Raw genomic sequence first — 18,777 nt, forward strand, 5'->3', positions numbered from 1 at the left:
TCCCACAAATGACAGCCAGTTAGAAGTCGCTGCTCACCATTCTAGCAGCAGGATGATACCTCTACAAACCGTCACACGAGATTTCTCAAGTTTTCGATCGCTGAGTGATCGCTTCAAAAACCTATCAGACAATGCAGTGCCCCAGTCTAATTCACATAGCCAAGAACCGACACAGCATGCATCTCCGCCAGAATCAACAACTCGACGGACAGCGACCAAATACATTTCAAGGGTTCACACGCATAGACAGACAGAAGTTATGGATCATGCTGTTACCAATTCGAAAAACCACCATAGGCGACCTCAGCATGGCAATCATGCGCAATCGAGATCTTCCAAAAATAAACGAGAAGTCTCACAACCATGAGCGTCTTAAGAACAGGATGGATCCTACCTTCAAACTGCGCCAACGCACAGGCAACCAAAAATACTTAGTTCTGAATAGACGCACAGTGATGAACCAGATGCATAGCATTTCTGCTCTAAGAGTCATCAAATCTGAAGACTTTAGGACAGTGGAACAATCCCATGAAGGCATCTTGCTTTCTCTACACCACATCTAAAGGGGTGGATGCTGTGTTAGCAAAGGAGACAGATGTGCTCTATAAACAAGTTTTTTAACTCGCATGTCTAAAATCAGACGGAAAAGAGCTGGTAGACTGTAAGGATGAGCGGCCGCAAGTGCAAGAGCACAGAAGCAGAATTTACTCTGAAGACAAGCCACGTTCTGACGTCCAAAATCAAGGTGCAGATCACAAACGGCTGTATTTTCACCAAGGGAAGCGATGCAACCAAGATCTCCTTCAGGCTCTAGATCTGATACAGCACAGCCATCATCTCAAAGGGAAGTCTTAACACATCGACTAAAAGACCCGGTCAAAAACATTAAGGACCTGGCGGTGTCTGCACGAGACTTAACCATTCAGAAGAAGGTGGACCCCCGTAGACCAGATTTACAGACCCAAACATGGTTGTGGCTTCCGAAAGCACTATCATCCCGCCTCCAAAAATAGCCACCATCGCAGACCTCTATCCCTCTGGACTTTCATCTACTCTCCTTAGCTTGTTGGAACACAAGGGGGTTTCTCCACCTAACAACCCCAGGTGATATAAATTTAGGTGGCTACAACATTTTGTGTCTACAGGAACTGTGGTTGAAAGAAAAACCAACGTTCGATGGGTACGAAATAGCTTTCTCAGCAGCACTATCAGGCGATAAAGGCAAAACATCTTCGGGATTGATGATCGCGGTTCGGATGGGAAGTGGCCTACAAATTGAAAAGGTTATCTTGAAGTCCCCATTCGTCCTAGCGGTTCTAGTCTCATGGCTTCATAGAGAGGCCGGCTCAGAAACCTTATCTTACACACATCTTCTTGTCATGACCATCTATTGGAATACTAAGGGGTTCCAAAGAGACTCATTGTTCAATCTGGTAATGGCCACGCTGGACTCTGTACATTTAGAGTCGAGAGCCTTCGAGGTAATTATTTGTGGGGACCTTAACATCAATTCCTCCACAAATACATCGGAGGCAGCAGATTCTACACCCTCCCAGGCTTTCCAACGGGGAAAAGAGTGGTCTAACCTAATGACATCAAGGTACATATTCAACACAGCAACTATGTTACCTGAAACCTGTAAGACACCAACATGGAAGTTTGGTTTGGCTCATTCCACCATTGACTACATCTTTGCCTCACACCCATTTCTTGGTAATTTGGTGGAATGCATTGTCCAATATACAAGAAAACTGGGTATGGGTTGCCCGGATTAACATCCGAAATATCACAGACTCCTACTCGAACTATGAAAACCACCTTGAGGTGGATTATAGACCGCTCTTGGAACCTTTTAGAACTACCAACGTAGGTGTTAAGCATTCTAGTTCAGAGGAGACCTGTCCTGCTCATGCTTTCGACGCCTTGCTGGTGGCGAAGCGCAATACGGTCCGTAGAGCGAAAAGAACAGCTATATGGTACAACACAGATCTAAATAGAACTCATGTAAAAGAGGTGATAAGAAATTACAAAGCTTGGTTAAGATCATACCGGCTCGCACTTTATCAACAGGACTCGGAGGCTATGATGAAGCAAATTAACATTAATTCCAGAGACTTTTGGAAATTGATCAACCCACGGAGTAAAGCGACAGAATCGATCCTGTCAATTAGTATTGCAGAGTCTACATGGACTCAATTTTATTCAACTCTGTTTAGATCTCCAGAGTCGCCCTTGCCATTTATACCGTCACCTACAACTGCCCCCTGGGTCGATCTTCATGATCCAACTGACATACTCCTAGCTATAACTAAGCTGAAAAACTATAGGGCTCCAGGGCCCGACGGCTTGTCAAATGAGAACTTAAAATCTGCTCCAGCGGATTGGGCAAACTACTGAGCTTGATCTTCAAAAGATGCACTATTCAAAAGAGGATTCCGCCCTCCTGGACTTCAGCGGTGATCATACCGATCTTCAAAAAAGGAATGAAAGATGACCTAAGGAATTTCCGACCTGTGGCATTACTTGATGTCATAGGGAAGGTCTATGGCAGTTTACTTCTGAAACATTTCCATCCCTGGCCGAAAAAAGCACCTTGTGAAAATCCTTTACTATCAGGGTTCAAAAAGGGAACAGGAACTAGCATTAACATCCTGCTACTAAGTATATTAAATGCTAAAGTCCTGGAAGGGAACAAGAAACTCTACCTGGCGTTCATAGACCTTATCCAGGCCTTTCACTTAGTTAACAGAGTGAAACTCGAAGAAACTAAGCGATTGGAATTGTCCGCTGGAGATCCTGGGTCCTTTACAAGCTCTACACGCTAAGACCAGTGTCGAAGTCCGGCTGAATTCAAGGGGGCTGCTTTCTTCCGTAATACCTTCAAAACGAGGAACATAAGAAAGGAACCCACGCCAGAGACAGCCCTGAATTCTGTCAATGATTTAAGGTTAAAGCTCCATATTAATATGAGGTATGTGCTTTCAAAGAAAATCAGAGACAACAAAACCAATGGAAAAACCTACGAGTACATGAAAATAAATTTATTATACAGAAAAACATATTCTTTAAGAATTTCAAGGTGCTTCTTACACAAGTTTAAAAAACATAACAAAAAATGAAAGAGAAACAAAGAGCATAACGTGTACATTGTAATTTCATTTAGGATATTGTGCAAAAACAATTGATAAAAGGACGAAGGCCCAACAGGTAAACAGTTGTACCTGTGGGTTGGATTGTAACCAGGGTGTATAAAAAATTACCCTTGTTAGTACAGAGTGAATAATTCACAATCCAATTTATGACATGTGGTTATTTTGCCATATCATTAACTGCCCATTTCTTCCCTAATACCAACATCCCGAGGAGTTAAACAGGGCTGCCCTCTTGCTCCGGCTCTTTTTTGGGCGTACTTTGGGGAACTACAAACAAGCAAATGCCGAGATAAGATCTTTCCCACCAGTAATTGGCAAAGCGAAAAGGTCCAAGAATCCTTTATGCTGACGATCTTGTACAATTTGACCAGACACCAATCGGCCTACAACGTCAGCTTGCTTCCTTAACCAAGTACACTAAAGCCAATAATCTGGAAGTCAATAGACAAAAAACAAAGATAATGGTTTTTGAAAAAAGGAGCCGGAAAAGAAGCACCCCAACATGGTTCTTGTCAGGAGAGAAAGTGGAACAGGTCTTAGATTTCAAATATCTCGGGGGTCCTGATTGATTCTTCGCGAAAAGACCCAGCAATGCAACTCCATCTATATGCAAAAATGAGAAATCTCATCTCACAGGCCAAAATTCTCGACAGGAAATATGGTCGCTTTTCATTGATGCCACCACTCAAAATCTACTGGGGGAAAGTGATACCCACAATCACTTATGGAGCTGACACCATGCCATCTCTACCCGATCTCTTATGGCCTAGATTGGAGAGTCTTTTCTTTCGATCAGTTCTTAATCTTCCAACCTCTACACCGATAGCGTTTATTAGACGAGAACTTTCACTATCATCTTTGGCGGCAGTAGTAAGAGCTACTACTACTTAGCTCTAGCTACGATATAGCAGTATCGTAGCTAGAGCTACGATACTGCTATATCGGAAGATTAAGGATCCATCTTCTCCAATAATTTTTTCCCTGGCCCAAGAAGAGCTGAACTCAGCCAAATGTAAAATGCTGGCGAGAACAGATGCAAACTAAGCCTAGAAGTCTGTGGCAGCTCTATTGAAGAACTAGTCTCAAACCCAACTAAAACTAAAAAACAATAGATGAATTAGACTGGATTGACACGCTAGAGAAAGCAGCCACCTACAAACTGACCCAGCACCTGCCCACAAAGGTCAGAAAACCGAACGCAGTTCAATCATTCCTTATAAAGCATCCAAATAGGAAAACAAGATCTACACTTCTCCGAGCCAGGCTGAACTTATTGCCTACAAATGAGATCCTGCAGATAAGAGGAGCCTCCACGACTAACAGTTACAAACTGTTGAAACGCTACGGCACCTCTTATTATCATGCCCCAGCACAAATCTATACAGAACCCCATACTTGTTACACTACTTGGAGAAAGCTTATTTGACAGAAGGCTGTGGTGGGAGCCATTAATAGGGGGCCTTATACCTTCATGGGCGAAAGCAGCTACTAAAATTCTGGATCTAATTTTTAAGGACAAAGTAACGGTGCTCTTGCCAGAGGCTCAGAGCCCTTCTCAATTTACAAATTTTACAATTTAGAGGGTGCTGTCTCTGCTGTTAATTTTGATTTACTGTGCCTCAAAATGGTTCTTATTCTTCTTCTTTTCTTTACGTCACCTCTTCATTTTGGAATGATTTATTTTCTTGCTTGTAAAAATCACTTCGGTGATTAAAACTCGTAATAACATTTTTTTAAAAAGTTTTACATTTCGTTTGCGGCGAGACAAGCTATATAAGGCGGGAAAGTCTAACATTGTTAAAAGTTTTGGCCCTGTGCAGCAAGGATTTATATATTGCTTTTGCCAAAGCGCTGCACATAGAACCTATACATGTATAATTCCAACAGAAGTTGGTAGTCTATCGACCTCTGAAGGATAAAAGACTGAGTTGGCCTTGCTGGGATTCGAGCCCGTGATCACAGCCGCGAGCCCTCTACCCGCTAATCTGTTTTACTGGCTTGAATAGCAACCAGTGTTAGTTATAAAATGTACTTGAAGACCATGCTGCTGCAGTCTAGATATTTTCGAAACATGTTAAGTTATGCAACATCTGTTCGATGTACATCCGTTATCCAGTTTGAAGATGTCATAACGCCCGATTCCTAACTGCTATTTTGCATCAAATTGATACGTCTACATATACATTTCCAATACATTTGATAAATGACAAGGAACGCCTTATGTAACATTCGAGTGCGTTATGTGTGTGTTTTATGATCATGTATGCGAGCAAGACCGCAAATGTGAGGGTTTGGGAAACTCGGGCAGGTATGGACCCCCCCTTTTTAAAATTGGTCACGGGTGTGTTGACATTACTGTTCATTTAAACACTTAGGAAGCATGCACTTGAAATGCAGGTGTGTATGAGTGTGTGTTTCGTTACCCGATTCATTTGAAGAACTGTGATAATTAGACAAACCCTCTGCAAACAGGGACGTTTTAAAGATTTCTCCACGACAGGCTGTTTCCTTTCTTCCTGAACAACGGCAGCCCCTTCCAATGTTGATTTTCTCAGGCACATTGATCCCCCACTCCTTCCACAATACTAATAAATGCAATCTAAATTGGTTACATAATGTAATAATGCAGTACACTGAGATTACCCCCTTTGAATATTGTTTTTATATGAAAAGCTTCTGTACTCATGCAAATTAATCTTTCCATATCGATTTCTAGTTTGATTTTGCGACAAAGACTATGTAATATGTTTAGCAATCGTGCAGCTTTGCCAACAAAAACCCGTTATTTCCGGCCGAAAAAGGAAGAGAGTTTTAAACTCTGACTGGTTTTCAAAAGTAAGCCTCTTTCTCAGTGTTCAGCACTAGGTATAAATGGTGGCTGTGTTTTTGTTTTTTGTGTCGGTAAATATTGCGCTGGCTACCGTAAGAGTTCCCCTTTCCTCTCCTATGAATCAAATATTACTAGCTCCGCCTTGTACCTTGGGGATTAATTTTGGCTCAATGGCCCCAGTTTATTTAAGCTTCAGAAGCCGCGGTTTCTGACGCCACATAAAAGCAAACCCATTTCTAGTTGCAGCTGCGAGAATGCTGTCGCCAGCCCATGGCAGCCATTGTGTGCGAGGCACATAAATTATCTGACCGAGCCAGGCCCGCAGCAGCATTGGCATGAAGAGAGCAACAGACACGGCGGTATTTGGGGGGGAGGGGGGTGCCATGCAGGGTGTAACAGGTGACTGTAAAGATGGTGCCATAATGAGGAGACCAAACAAGAGGTAAGGTGGAAAAACTTTGTCCACAAGCTTCATTGTATATGAGCTATGGTGCAAAGAAATCACCAACCAACAATAAAACAAATTGAAAACATAACACAAATATTTTGGGGAGCTGGGGGATCAGGTGAGTGGGGACCCTACTCCCACGTAGGCCAACTCAAGGCTGATCCCTGCCGACCAGCGTACAAAAAGCTTGTGACATTCTGGGGACCCAGCGTGGGAGCTGTGTCCGGTTTATCTTCTTTCTTATACAGTTGAAATTCATACTGCATTCTTCATACACAAGATGTCTCCATTGCTTCGCCAATGGTATTCCGGTCTTCCAAAGTTTTCTTGCAATATGCAGTCTTTATTTAGTATAGCCCTGTTTTGGGATTGCCATTCCCATCCAGCCTTTCCCCACTGCTGTGCGCCTTTTCCCTCGTTTTGAGGCATATGTCAGCTTTCTTTTCGCCCTATAATCCATTTGGGATTTGGCCCCTTGTGAGGCGTTAATAATTATTTCCTCAGTGATGGATTCCTGGGCTTTGGTTTTTTGGGATTGCCCTTCCCATGCATCCTGGCGAGGCATTTTGCCTTTTCCCAATGCTGTGCGCCTTTTTCCTCATTTTGAGGCATATGTCCGCATTCCTTTTGCCCTATGATCCATTCGGGATTTGGCCCCTTGTGAGGCGTTAATAATTTTCTCCTCAGTGATGGATTCCTGGGTTTCGGCTTTCATCAAACTTAATTTAAGTTTGGCAACCTGTCCTTGGATTTTGGTTATTTACTTGATTTTTTTGCTTTGAGGCGTTTGCTTTTTTGATTATTTGATGTTTTTTGCCCTGGGCTTCAGCTTCCATCAAACTTACCCAAGTTTGGCATCCTGCCCATGTAATTTAGATATTTTATTTAGATTTATTGCGTTCTATGATAACTTCTTACTTTGAGCGTTCCCGTGAACCTTTGTCCTTTTAATTGGTGCCTGTTCTATCTCAAGGATTTTCTATTTTACAATTAGTACCTGTCCTCTTGGATCACCATATTTAAAACAATAGTATAACTATTTAGTGGGAGGGAGGGTGGTTTGAATTAATGTCCCGCAGCTCCAGTGGATGCAGGAGCAGGGAACAGATGACTGGGGGCTGCCTAGCCCTCACACAGGTATAGACCGAAACTGGCCTGAGGCGAAGGCAGCCCCCCTTTTGTATACATCAAAGGCCCTTTGTCCCCACGTCTGTCCGGATGGGAGGGTGGCCTTTGATGTGAGGTGTCAGGGGCAGGGACTACCTGTTGTCACCTCCTTGCCGTTTGGGCGCTCAGGAGTCTGGGTCCCTATTGTTGCTGGGGCCTAGTGGCCCACCCTAAACACCTGCATGCTAAGAGGGGCATTGCTGCCCATGTCCGGCCCACAACAGAGCCCACCTCCCATCTTATGCCCCTGGGCCTTTCACCTCTGGGGGGCCCATGTCTATAAGCCTAGAAGTGTTTTAGTGTGGGGAGAGCCATGCAGGGTGTAACTGATGACAGTGCCATAATGAGGAGGCCAAACAAGAGGTAAGGTGGAAAAACATTGTCCACAAGCTTTATTGTACAAGAGCTATGGTGCAAAGAAAACCAACCAACAATAAAACATAAGGAAAACATACCACAAATATTTTGGGGAACAGGGCATCAGGTGAGCGGAGAGCCTACTCCCATGTAGGGCCCACTCGAGGCTGATCCCTGCCGCCACCCTGAGGGGGTGCTGCCCGGCGGCCCCTCAGGTCCCCCCAAAATACGGACGCTAAGAACAGCCCCTCTCTGCCCATGTCCAAAAAATGTCCCTGGCAAGGATGTCCATGCCTTCTATGGAGAGGTGGCCCCGTCACTGCCGAATAGGGCTTTATGCCCTGGGATCCTGTGTTTTAGGAACTTAAGTCCAGAAAATATGCTGAAATTGCCCAATGCTTTGTTAATGTACGCCTTGAAATTTCTATTGCCTTGTAAGACTCCGCACGTTGCCAATGTTGGCGCGGGATGGTTACAGACATCATGAGCTCTGTTGGTCTCCACACATGTGCAATGGTTCAGAGTGATGAGCAGGGGGGCTGTAATTGTTAGATTAGGTCTTTCCTAATATATTTTTTTGCATATCCCAGATTCCCCCCCCCCTCCCCCCCAATCCCTTTTGATTTCTCCTGTAGGCCCCCCATCCATGCAGATGTTGCTGCGCCTATCCTGACAGAGTGAGACCCACATTCTGCTGGGTCCCATCCCATGGCCACCATGGGCTTTTTAAGCACAGACCTTAACAGGAATCTGCTAAGAGCGGAACCATTTCTATGTATCGAGAGTTGGCCATCCAAACTTGGACGTTTACCAGGGAACGCCCTGGTGTTACAGATGGGGCAATACTCTGCCTCTTCTATGCAATAGAGATTGACAATTCTTCCTTCGCCCATCTGATCAGTCTTGGATCTGTCGCCCTTGTCTCTTTACCCAGGTTGATGTCAGATACATCCAGCCCTTCCTCGGAACCTGATTTTTGTTTTTGTATGCTATTCCGCTAATAATTCTAATATTTGATGTTCACCGACTGGCTTCCTCACTCTGGCCAGTTTACTTGGCTTAATATTTTTCTGCTTTGTGAGGCGTTTAGCCTTTTTGGTTATTTACGGATAACTGGGCTTCAGCTTTCATCAAACCTACCCCAAGTTTGGTAAACTGCCCATCTGTTTTGGTTATTTAATTAACTCCACTAAGGTATTTACTGTGTTTCAGCTTTCATCAAACTTTCCCTCAAGTTTGGCAACCTGCCAATGTAGTTTGGTTATTTAATTCAGTGAAGCACCTTTGTTTAGCACATGCACCACTGCTATGTTGTCTGACAATGTGACCAGCTATGTATTAACCAGCATGTGCCCTCATATGTAAAGTGCCATACATATGGGGAATATTTCCAGCAAAGTAATGTTTTGGTCCAACATAGCTCCCGCCAGCTCGGGGGTAGGGAGCAGGCCAGTGGCCTGAACACCATTTATTGCCAAAGCATATACCAAAAACCTTTGCCCCCCCCCCACCCCCCCTTGCAGCGTCAGTTGACACTACCAAAAGGGCCCTGTTCTTTACAGGTTTGCGCCATATTACTTTTCCATTAAAGTTGTTAATGAAACTTTCCCATACAGCTAAGTCTTTTTGTACCTCTTAGCCCAGCCTTATGTGGTGATGCTGCTTGGTTGCCCCTCTCATTCTTATCCCGAGGCTCCTGTGGAAAAACCCATGCCTTGTGGCATAATTCTAGTTGCAAAATCATCTACTTTATCTTTGGCTATACGGCATTCCCCCTTGGTGGAGTTCCCCCTAAGGATGAGAGGGTTTTGGTGGGCCCTATTGTTTTCTCGACTGTGAGTGGGACCCCTAGCACTGCCATGATTTCACTAAACCTTTTAAGCGAAGCTACACAGAAGCTAGCACTGCCATGATTTCACTAAACTTTTTAAGCGAAGCTACACAGAGGAGACCCTTCTGGTCCTGTAAAGAAGTCATCCAAATAGTGAACTACTCTCAACCCTGGCATGGCCTTTTGCAGGGTCCATTGCAGAAATGAACTTAACTGCTCAAAGTATGCACAAGCAATGGCACAACCCATGGGAAGCATTTGTCAAAATAGAATTTCTTTTCAAAATGAAAGCAAAGCCACTGGTATGCGCTCTCATGGACCGGCAACAGCCTAAATGCTGCATGGATGTCCGCTTTTGCCATGAGTGCATGCCGCCCTGATAATCTCACCATGTCCACAGCATCCTGAAAGCTGCTGTAGGACACTGCTGCCTCTGGCGGGGATGCCATAATTAAATGAGCTCCCTGAAGGGTAGGACAAGTGGTGGATCATTCTAAACTCCCCCTTCTCTTTCTTGGGCACTAGTCCAAGGGTGGGGGGAAGCATACACATTCTGAGAAGGGAGGAGTGTTGAAGGGTCCCTCTATCCTGCCCAAGCCTAGTTCTTTTTCTATTTTTTCCTTGATTATTGTAGGTAGAGAAGAAACAGATTTTAAATTATAAGTGATGTGCTGGGACCCATGTCTAGGACATGGGATTCGAAATCCATCTTTAAAGCCTTGCCATAAGGTTTTTTGCTGTTAAGTCAGGGTAGTCTTGCAGCATTATCACCCCTTTATCTACATGCACTGGTGAAGCCACCATTTTAAATGTATTGAGTGTTTTTTTCCCTCAGTGACTTTGGGGCTTGGCCTGGCAGCAGGGTTCATGGTACATTTACCACTGCTGTGTTCTTCACCACATGTGCCACATTGGTGGCTGAACTTAGAACTTACATTTTTTCTCCCCAACTGCAAGAGCCTGTTTCATAATTCCAGCAATATGAGGTGGTGTTCCCCCTGGGGGTGCCCGAGTTGCGGGTGCTTGCTTGCTCTTGGGCTTGGTGCCCGATTCTCTGCGCCCCTGGGGCAGTCCTCCGAAAGGGGTGCTTTGTTTTATGTTGAGGTGAACTGCCTCTCTGGTATCTGTGCGAGTTGCGCTGCCTGTAATTCCCCCTTCTATTATTCTGTGACTCATGCTCTTTATTGTTTTGTGTATTGTGAGCAGAGTTCTCTTTTACGACATAAAACATATATAGTTTGGGATCTTCTTCCTCCCACCCTAAGTCAGGGAATATTTGCATGACTTTTCTGAATTCCCTGTCATAAATCACCCAGGATTCTCCCCCAAATGTATTGTGGATTTCCAGGATCCTGTTATGGTAGGCAATCGGCACTGTGCCTTCCTCAGGAAATTTCTCTAAAATTATTGCGGCAAGAATTGCTTCCCAATTCTGTATATTCTTTTCCAATCTTGGCTTCCTTGCTCTCTCTTTCTCCTCATCTTTCTTGTAGTTCTTCACAATGTCGAGGCCTATTTCTTCATATTCCAACAGAGAAAAATGTCTATAAAACGTTTCAGCCAATTTTTTAAAAAAACTTTGCGCTCAATATTCCATGCAGTAGTCTTCTTCACACTCCTATTCGCATTTCAAATGTTTCCCTGCTGTGCGCCTCCCATATTTGGCCATTTTAGGCCCTGGGGACACATTATTGCTACTAGGCCCGACCCATGCTTTGAGGTGGCCTTGGTCATCCTTGCTCTTAGATTCAGACCCTGTGTCAGAGCTATCACTCTCGCTGCTGGAGCTGCTAGAGTCCTACCTGTGCCTCTTTTTCAGTTGCCCAGCGCCCAAATGTTTGTGCCATTTTAAAAATTGTTCTAACATTGGCCCCAAGTCATTTTGCACAATACCTGATTTTGCTTTTCTTTTGCTGCCGGGGTGGACATCTGCTGTGGCTGGCATGCTGCAGACATCAAGACGCCTTTTCTTCTTGGCCTGTGGTTCTTGATCCTCTTCCCCGCTGTCCTCTCCTTCTGTTGCTTGTCCAGGGGTGCTGCAATGGTTTGGTTTCTGTCTTGTGCAGTCTTGACACCCTGAAAGCAACTGGCCGCCTTTCCCACTTTCCGCTGTTCGTTTTATCTGGTATGCGATGAAAATTACATCCCCTGTAATGTCTGGATGTCCCCCCGTGTTGTTTTCTTGCTGTGCTCCTTTTTGGAACGTTTGTTTGTTCTGTGTTCTTCTGCTTTCAGCCGTCTTCGGTGAAAAAAGGGGCGGGAGCGGCAAACGGTTTTGCAGTGGTTTAAGATTCTATTTTTTTTAATTAAGATTCTTGCAAAATCATTACGTGGCTGCCCGCAAAGGTACTTGATGGTTTGCCTCTTAATAAAGTTTGTGCACCGACCTGCATCCAAAGTTTGTGTTCCGCTTCGTGTCGTCCTGTCCCAAATATGCCCGCGCTGAGGGAAATGGCACTGTCAATGAAGCGTGTGTTTTTCCAAACACGTTTCCCCTCTGCAATTGTTCTGTGCAGATTGCTTCTCCTGTGATGCGGCCCGAGGGACTGGTCATTAGTTGCCCTTTTAAACTGCCTTGTCAATGGGCGATGGGAGGCACTTGCGGTTTTCTCCACCATGTGCCTTTGTCCTCCACACTAGCTCACTAGAAATTGTTTTTGGCTGGGTCGCACCAGGGCTGTAGTGATTCTGCCGTTTGACAGCACTTGCAGCTGTTTATGGCTCTTGCGATCGGTGAAGAAAAATGTTGCAGGCAGCTCTCTCCCTTAACGGCTTCGGACGCAGCGATGAGGCCAGGTCGGCTGGGCCAGTCAGCCCCTAGCGGTCCTGCGTCTGCCTGCTCGCTCTGTGGATCCTAACAGCCTTCTTCCACCACGATGGTTCTGAGCTGTGTGCGGTGTACTTACTGGGCTAAGGCTGGATTATTTTTAACCCGTCCTTCGGCTCCCTCACTGTCGGTCAGTTTCTAAGACATTCGCTTGTTCCTGAGATCTCCACCTTACGCCTCTGCAGCTCTGCTTCCTTCCAATACAGCAGCAATCAGCTGATTCCGACGGCGTAGAAAATGCGCTTCTGTCACACAGCTCCAGTCGATGCAGGAGCAGGTAACAGATGACTGGGGGCTGCCTAGCCTTCATGCAGATATAGGCCAAAACTGGCCTGAGGGCAAGGCAGCTCCCCTTTGATACATCAAAGGCCCCTTGTCTCCACGTCCATCCGGATAGGAAGGGGGCCTTTGATGTGAGGTGTCTGGGGCAGGGACTACCTGTTGTCACCTGTCCCTGCCTGTCACCTCCTTGCCGTTTGGGCGCCCAGGAGTCTGGGTTCCTATTGTTGCTGGGGTCTAGTGGCCCACCCTAAACACCCGCATGCTAAGAGGGGCAGCACCTAAAAGGTGCTGCCCATGTCGGGACCCACAACAGAGCCCACCTCCCATTTTATGCCCCTGGGCCTTCCACCTCCGGAGGGCCCATTACTATAGGCAGCGAGCCAAGCATGTCCTAAAAAAGATCACTGTTTCCACTTCTGATACCTCGCCGCCCGTCGTTTCTGATCTGTAGCTCCCCAGTTGCCGCACCGAACCGTCCCTGGAGGTTGGGGGCGTACACCGTCTGCATGCTGTATCGGCAGCCCCCTAAGGTTGTGGCAACGGAACAGCCGGGACAGTTTCCTCTGGCAGCCTTAATCTGCAGAGCCGTTTCACTGCCGGGGGCAAATAGCAAAGCCAGGAAGATGATCTCACAGAGTCTCTGCTCGCGTTGAAACACAAGAAGGGAGGCCTTCCTGGCTGCCTCAGTTTCGACTGGAAATCCGATCATTCCGTGCTTTGCCAAAAGTCACACACAAGCGAATTGTGACAGTACTCCTGATTGGGAGAAAGTATGTTAAACAACCCACTATTGGATTACATCTGTGTAGCACTACATAAATGTACACTTTGTGCGTTAGCAATTGTATGGCACAGCATTTCCAGTTGTCATACCAACCAGGAAGACTGCTTCTTGGAGCTCTTTTCTTCTAGTAGCAATGTTTTGGTGATATTTGCGGCTTACCCCACAAAACGTCAAAACCAAAAATGATGTACATAATACCAAACCTCTTTACTCTGCAAAGGCCCTTCCAATTAACTGCAACATTCAACAATTAGAACATCATCACTCCTTTTTTATATAGTTTTCCATCCAAAATATTCATCAATCTCCAACTATCCAAATTGATTTTGTATGACTCTACATTACAATATAAAAGAAAACACTCTAAAACAAAAAAACATATTTTAACTAGCATGCTTAAAGGTTCATCAGATATTTGCACAGCACATCGATATGTGTGAAGATAAACACTTGTACGCAAACATTTATTTCCATGTACTTATTTCAAAGAGAGGAACAGCTTCACCTCACTGATGAGGCCTAACAAGGCTGAAACCCGTGTATGGGGTTGCTGTTGGTAATCTTGTTCAGAGAGGAATTGCCATAGCATTTCGGTAATGGACTGCCCATGTGGGCGGGACAAAGTCTGATATGCAAATGGATATTGCCCATATGTGAAAGGTACAGTGAGCAAAAACCGGGTGCTGCAAACTCTCCACCAATAACAGGTTATCATGCCTTGTTTTTTCTGGAGAGGAGCACCTGTTACCTTTTTTGAAATATTTTCATATACTGTATGCATAGTACATGTTTTATATCACGGCTACAACACCTTCATGAATATACACCTTGGAAAAGAACGTGTCCGTACAAATGTACACAAGATAGTTAGCCACTGCCCACAATAACATCAGGCCCCCAGCACAAAAAATTACCCAATAAACAACAAACATTCCAAGGCATTTATTTTTTCACAAACTTGCTTGTAAAGGTCATATACCACTTTGGTGTAGTGTGCTTTATAAATTGAATACAAAATACAATCAACACTGTAATTTGTCACACCCATGCAGTGACGACTTTACAGCACTAGCGATACAATTGCAAGTAAGTAAAAATTATTTCCTTTTTTAGCACTGACAAAAGTATAATATTCTAAATATGATATGATAGTTATTCATATAGCGCTTATACAAAATGTGTTTCAAAGTGCTTCAAGACCAGGGAGGGAACAAGGGGAAATCCAATGACTTTCTTACAGGCCATGAACAGTAAGGATGTGAAATGAACTATCGTACTCGGCCTGATGACATTTCATATGTACAAGAGCTAAGACATAGATAAGGAAGGGATGGGGAGAATGGGAAGGAAATGGAGAGAGACAGGCGACTACCGTACTAGGCCTGACGACATTTCTGGTGGAGCTGGAGAAGAACTAAAGGTGAGGGAGAGGTGTGCAGAAGAAAAAAAAAACAAGTAAGGGCAGGGGGGAGGAGACAGATGAGGTTGCTATCATACTAGGTCCAGGGACAATTCTGATAAAAGTGCATAAAAGAAAGTAAGGGGAGGAGATGGGAAAAGGAGAAAGGGAGAGGAGAGAACAGAGAGTAAGCAATCAAAAAGAGTGGAGAAGCAAGAGGGGAGCGCAAATACAATTGCAGAAGTCAGTAGTAACACATAATGTTGCAAGCCAGGATACAAGATGAAGATGGGAACAGCATGATTCAGGGCCACCATGAGTACAAGATGCAATTCCAGCATGAGAGTTGAGAAAGGGTGACTCACTGTGAATCATTGAAGCCCATAAAAGTCAAATCCAGCATTGGCCACAAGACGGTGATGGTAAAACCAGAATGTATAAGGACAGACTCCTGCAGAAGTAGGCTGGAGGGGGTAGGGGGAGCAGGGAAGTAGAGTCAAGCAAAACAGGCAATACCTGTGTGCGAGAAGGGTGGGGGGCACAAGGGAACATCATGGGGGGGGGGGCCAGAGGGGGTGGGGATGGCCTGTGGGGACAGAGGGAGTGAATACATGTTGGTGCGTGCTTACCTGCTGTCTGAGCAGGGGGTCGAGACCTGGGCCCTCCTGGTCTGAACAGGTCAAAACAGGAATTGCCCTTTTCTTCGTCTGCCCTTCACTACGGATGCCCGGGCGAGAGACGCCCTTGATCTAAAAGTTAAGAGCGGGAAGGAAGAGGCAGGGCTAAGAAGGTGGGTGGGGCTAAATCCACTTGCACCTGCTCCCCATCTGCAAAGGAAAAGAGGCTGGAGGGCTCCTTAAGTAGGGAAAAGAGCAGCAACCAGGAAGGCACCAGGTGGGCGGGGTTTAGGCCAGGAGACCTAGATTCACTTGCACCTGCACACACATTTACATTTGTATTCTTCGTTTAGAAATTATGAGCAGTGAAGAAAAGCAACATGGACCATATGGATGCAGATGTTTATTTTAAAACTGTTAATGTTATAGGCAGTGACGAATCCGGGGAAATAGGTCACTGAGCCTGCAACTCTTGACCCTCTTGCCCTGTCCTAGGGGACAGGGCAAGCAGGATCTCATTGGGGGTGAATGCCCCCCCCCCCAACCACCATGGTGACACTGACTCCCCAAGTAGTGTGTCGCACTTCCGTTGAAAAAAGAGTCCCAAGTGTTTGCTGGTTATATGGGGATTGAAAATGTAGTAACATACAAAGCTCTTTAAACGACTGGCTTGATTTGTGACCCCTCTTTGTCAACTTCCATACCAAAGCCTGGATTCAATTGGATCTTCTCTCTTTTTCCACAGAGGAACATAAACCAGTGGAGGCTCATACGGATTGGGAGAGAGCCAGCCTGGAAACTCAAACCGGAAGCATGCTCTGCAGTGCAGTAGCACATGAGAGAGGAACAAACTTGGAGGCAGGACCATGCAGGCGGCATAGTGTGTGGTGAAAAATGAGCCTGCAGCCCGCTGCGGAGTCCAGGAAGGCGGCTGCCGAAGCTGCTCTGGACCGCCAAATGAGCAGGAACTAGAGCTGCTACAGACACAGCTACCCGGTTTGCAGAAATCCAATACTGAAATGCTGTCAGTTCAGACAGGAGGAACTGAAGCAGAAGACCTGAGCAGGAAGACACCATCTCCACAGTTCCTCAGCAGACTGAGAAGCCGCCTACCCCAACTAACACTGGCATGGAGAACCACGTATGCCGCTGAGTGAAAGGAGCGGGAGGAGGTCGCTGAGGCACCGTGATAGCCCACGATGGGGTGAGAGTGATATAAAGTCCAGGATGCCTGAGAGGCAGATTAACCCAAGCCGGTGTGACGCGCATTATACCTCATGAGGGTGTGTGAGTAATACAAAGTATAGATGGCCCGAGAGGCCGAATAGCCAAGTCAGGCTGAGCCACTATATGAGAGGGTGAGAGCAACAAAAGACACAGAAGATTTGAGAGGTCGGATAGCCCATGCAGGGTTGAGAAACCAACTACCTCATGGAGGGGCGATTTATCCAGTTGAGACCAGTGGAAGAGGCAGAAAGCCCACAAAGAGTCAAGAGACACATTAACCCAGTAGGGTCTGAAACACTTGGAGGGGTGAACCACAAATAGACGTGAAGGTCAGAACCTGCTTTACTAAACAAGTGGCCGGTTTACAAAACCAGGTACTCCAGTATAGGAACAAACACTTTGAACTAGCAAGGACATTTGGGTAGAGATCCAGAGTCCTATTTTCCAACAAAAGAATCAAGGACTATTTGAACTACACCAACAGGTTGAGACTGGAAAGAGAAAAAGACAGCTACAGAGTTGGGTGGGTGTTGGGAACCTCACCATACCAAGCCAATTAAGGGGATAAGTAACACTTTCATAGTCTAACTTCATGTTTCTTTTTGCTATTAGTGGTAGGGTCAGATGATAGGGTAGATTAGGTTTTGGGCAGAGGACTGAGTTTTTGTGAACGGAAGTTGTAGGAAACCCACTCGTCAAAGTTGGAGGTATAGTTGAGGCATTCTTTCCTTTTAATAAAGCTTTTAAGGTTGAACCATGTCTTCGTGTCCATTTGCCTATGTCTGACTCGTACAAGTGAAAGAGGAAATCTATTTGAAACCCTGGGAGTTGACATTAAAACTACCTGTAACTTTTACATTAGTGCGCTGCATGTATGTATCAACGCGCTTACTTCAATGTTTTATCTGCACACTTTTATGTGATGACATATTCAGATACGACCGCCATTTGCAAGTTGTAACTCGCCAGCGGAGCTGTATTTATTATTAGTACCCGGCGAGAGCGAAGCCGAATGCAACACACATTCTGATTGGCTCTCACCGGGTCCTTACCCGGCCGAGAATCCTTCGATTCTCGGCTGGGATTCCAGCTGCCTTGTCCTCGGCGGGGGGCGTGGCAGCCCCTCAGCCAATGAGGAGGCTCGAAGCTGGGCCATCCCCGCTCTGAGCCTCCACACGGCTGAGATGCTGCCTTCGTCCCCCGCGGGGGACTCGAGTAACTTTTTTTTTTTTCCTTCCCTTCCTCCTCCCTGCCCTCCCCACCCCACTTACCTGCTTGCTCCTGCGCCCCCGGTGGGGGATGATAGCAGCCTCCAGCAGTGTGGAGACTCAGAGCTGGGCCATCCCCGCTCTGCGCCTCCACACGGCTGGAAGCTTCCATCGTCCCCCGCCGGGGACGCAGGTACGAATTTTTTTTTTCCTTCCCCTCCCTCCCAATTCCACTTACCTTCTGCTTCTTTTTCTTTTTCGGGAGCGGACGCGCTGGGAACACTTGTGTTCCCATCGCGTCCGCTCCCGATGGCCGCCATGGAAAGGGAAAACGGACTCAGTTTTCCCTTTGCATGGCAGCCATTTTCTTGTTTTTTTTTTTTTTTCTGTCCCGAAACGCTGCAGCGTTTCGGGGCAGAAAAAATGCTTTTAGTGCCCCGGTCACGCACATAATGTGGGCCGGGGTACTAATAGCAATATGACCCTCGCGGCGGGGGCATTACCGACTCAGGGCCTATAACTATGGGCCCCGGGGCATTACCTGAGTCGGTAATGCCCCCGCCGCTCGGGTCATATTGCTTAATTAGTGTATGCATTCATACCGTAATATATTACAGATGTGTAGGCTGGAATAAATGCAATTCTAAT

General features: G+C 45.9%; 1 protein-coding gene across 2 annotated transcripts in view; it reads left to right on the top strand.

The window, feature by feature from the left end:
- MED11 (mediator complex subunit 11) overlaps positions 1-18,777 on the top strand; it is a 213,460-nt gene that overhangs the window by 48,891 nt on the left and 145,792 nt on the right. The window contains exon 2 of one of the 2 annotated variants that reach the window (XM_069646594.1): positions 16,440-16,898. The exons of the other annotated variant lie outside the window; for it this stretch is intronic. Within the exon in view, the coding sequence (XP_069502695.1) occupies positions 16,838-16,898 (61 nt within the window). The 5' untranslated portion in view covers positions 16,440-16,837. The remainder of the gene's footprint in view (positions 1-16,439; positions 16,899-18,777) is intronic. 2 annotated transcript variants of the gene reach the window in all.

The sequence above is a fragment of the Ambystoma mexicanum genome, chromosome 1p, assembly GCF_040938575.1.
Source record: "Ambystoma mexicanum isolate Mex_15411 chromosome 1p, UKY_AmexF1_1, whole genome shotgun sequence".
In the NCBI taxonomy this organism is placed as follows: domain Eukaryota; kingdom Metazoa; phylum Chordata; class Amphibia; order Caudata; family Ambystomatidae; genus Ambystoma; species Ambystoma mexicanum.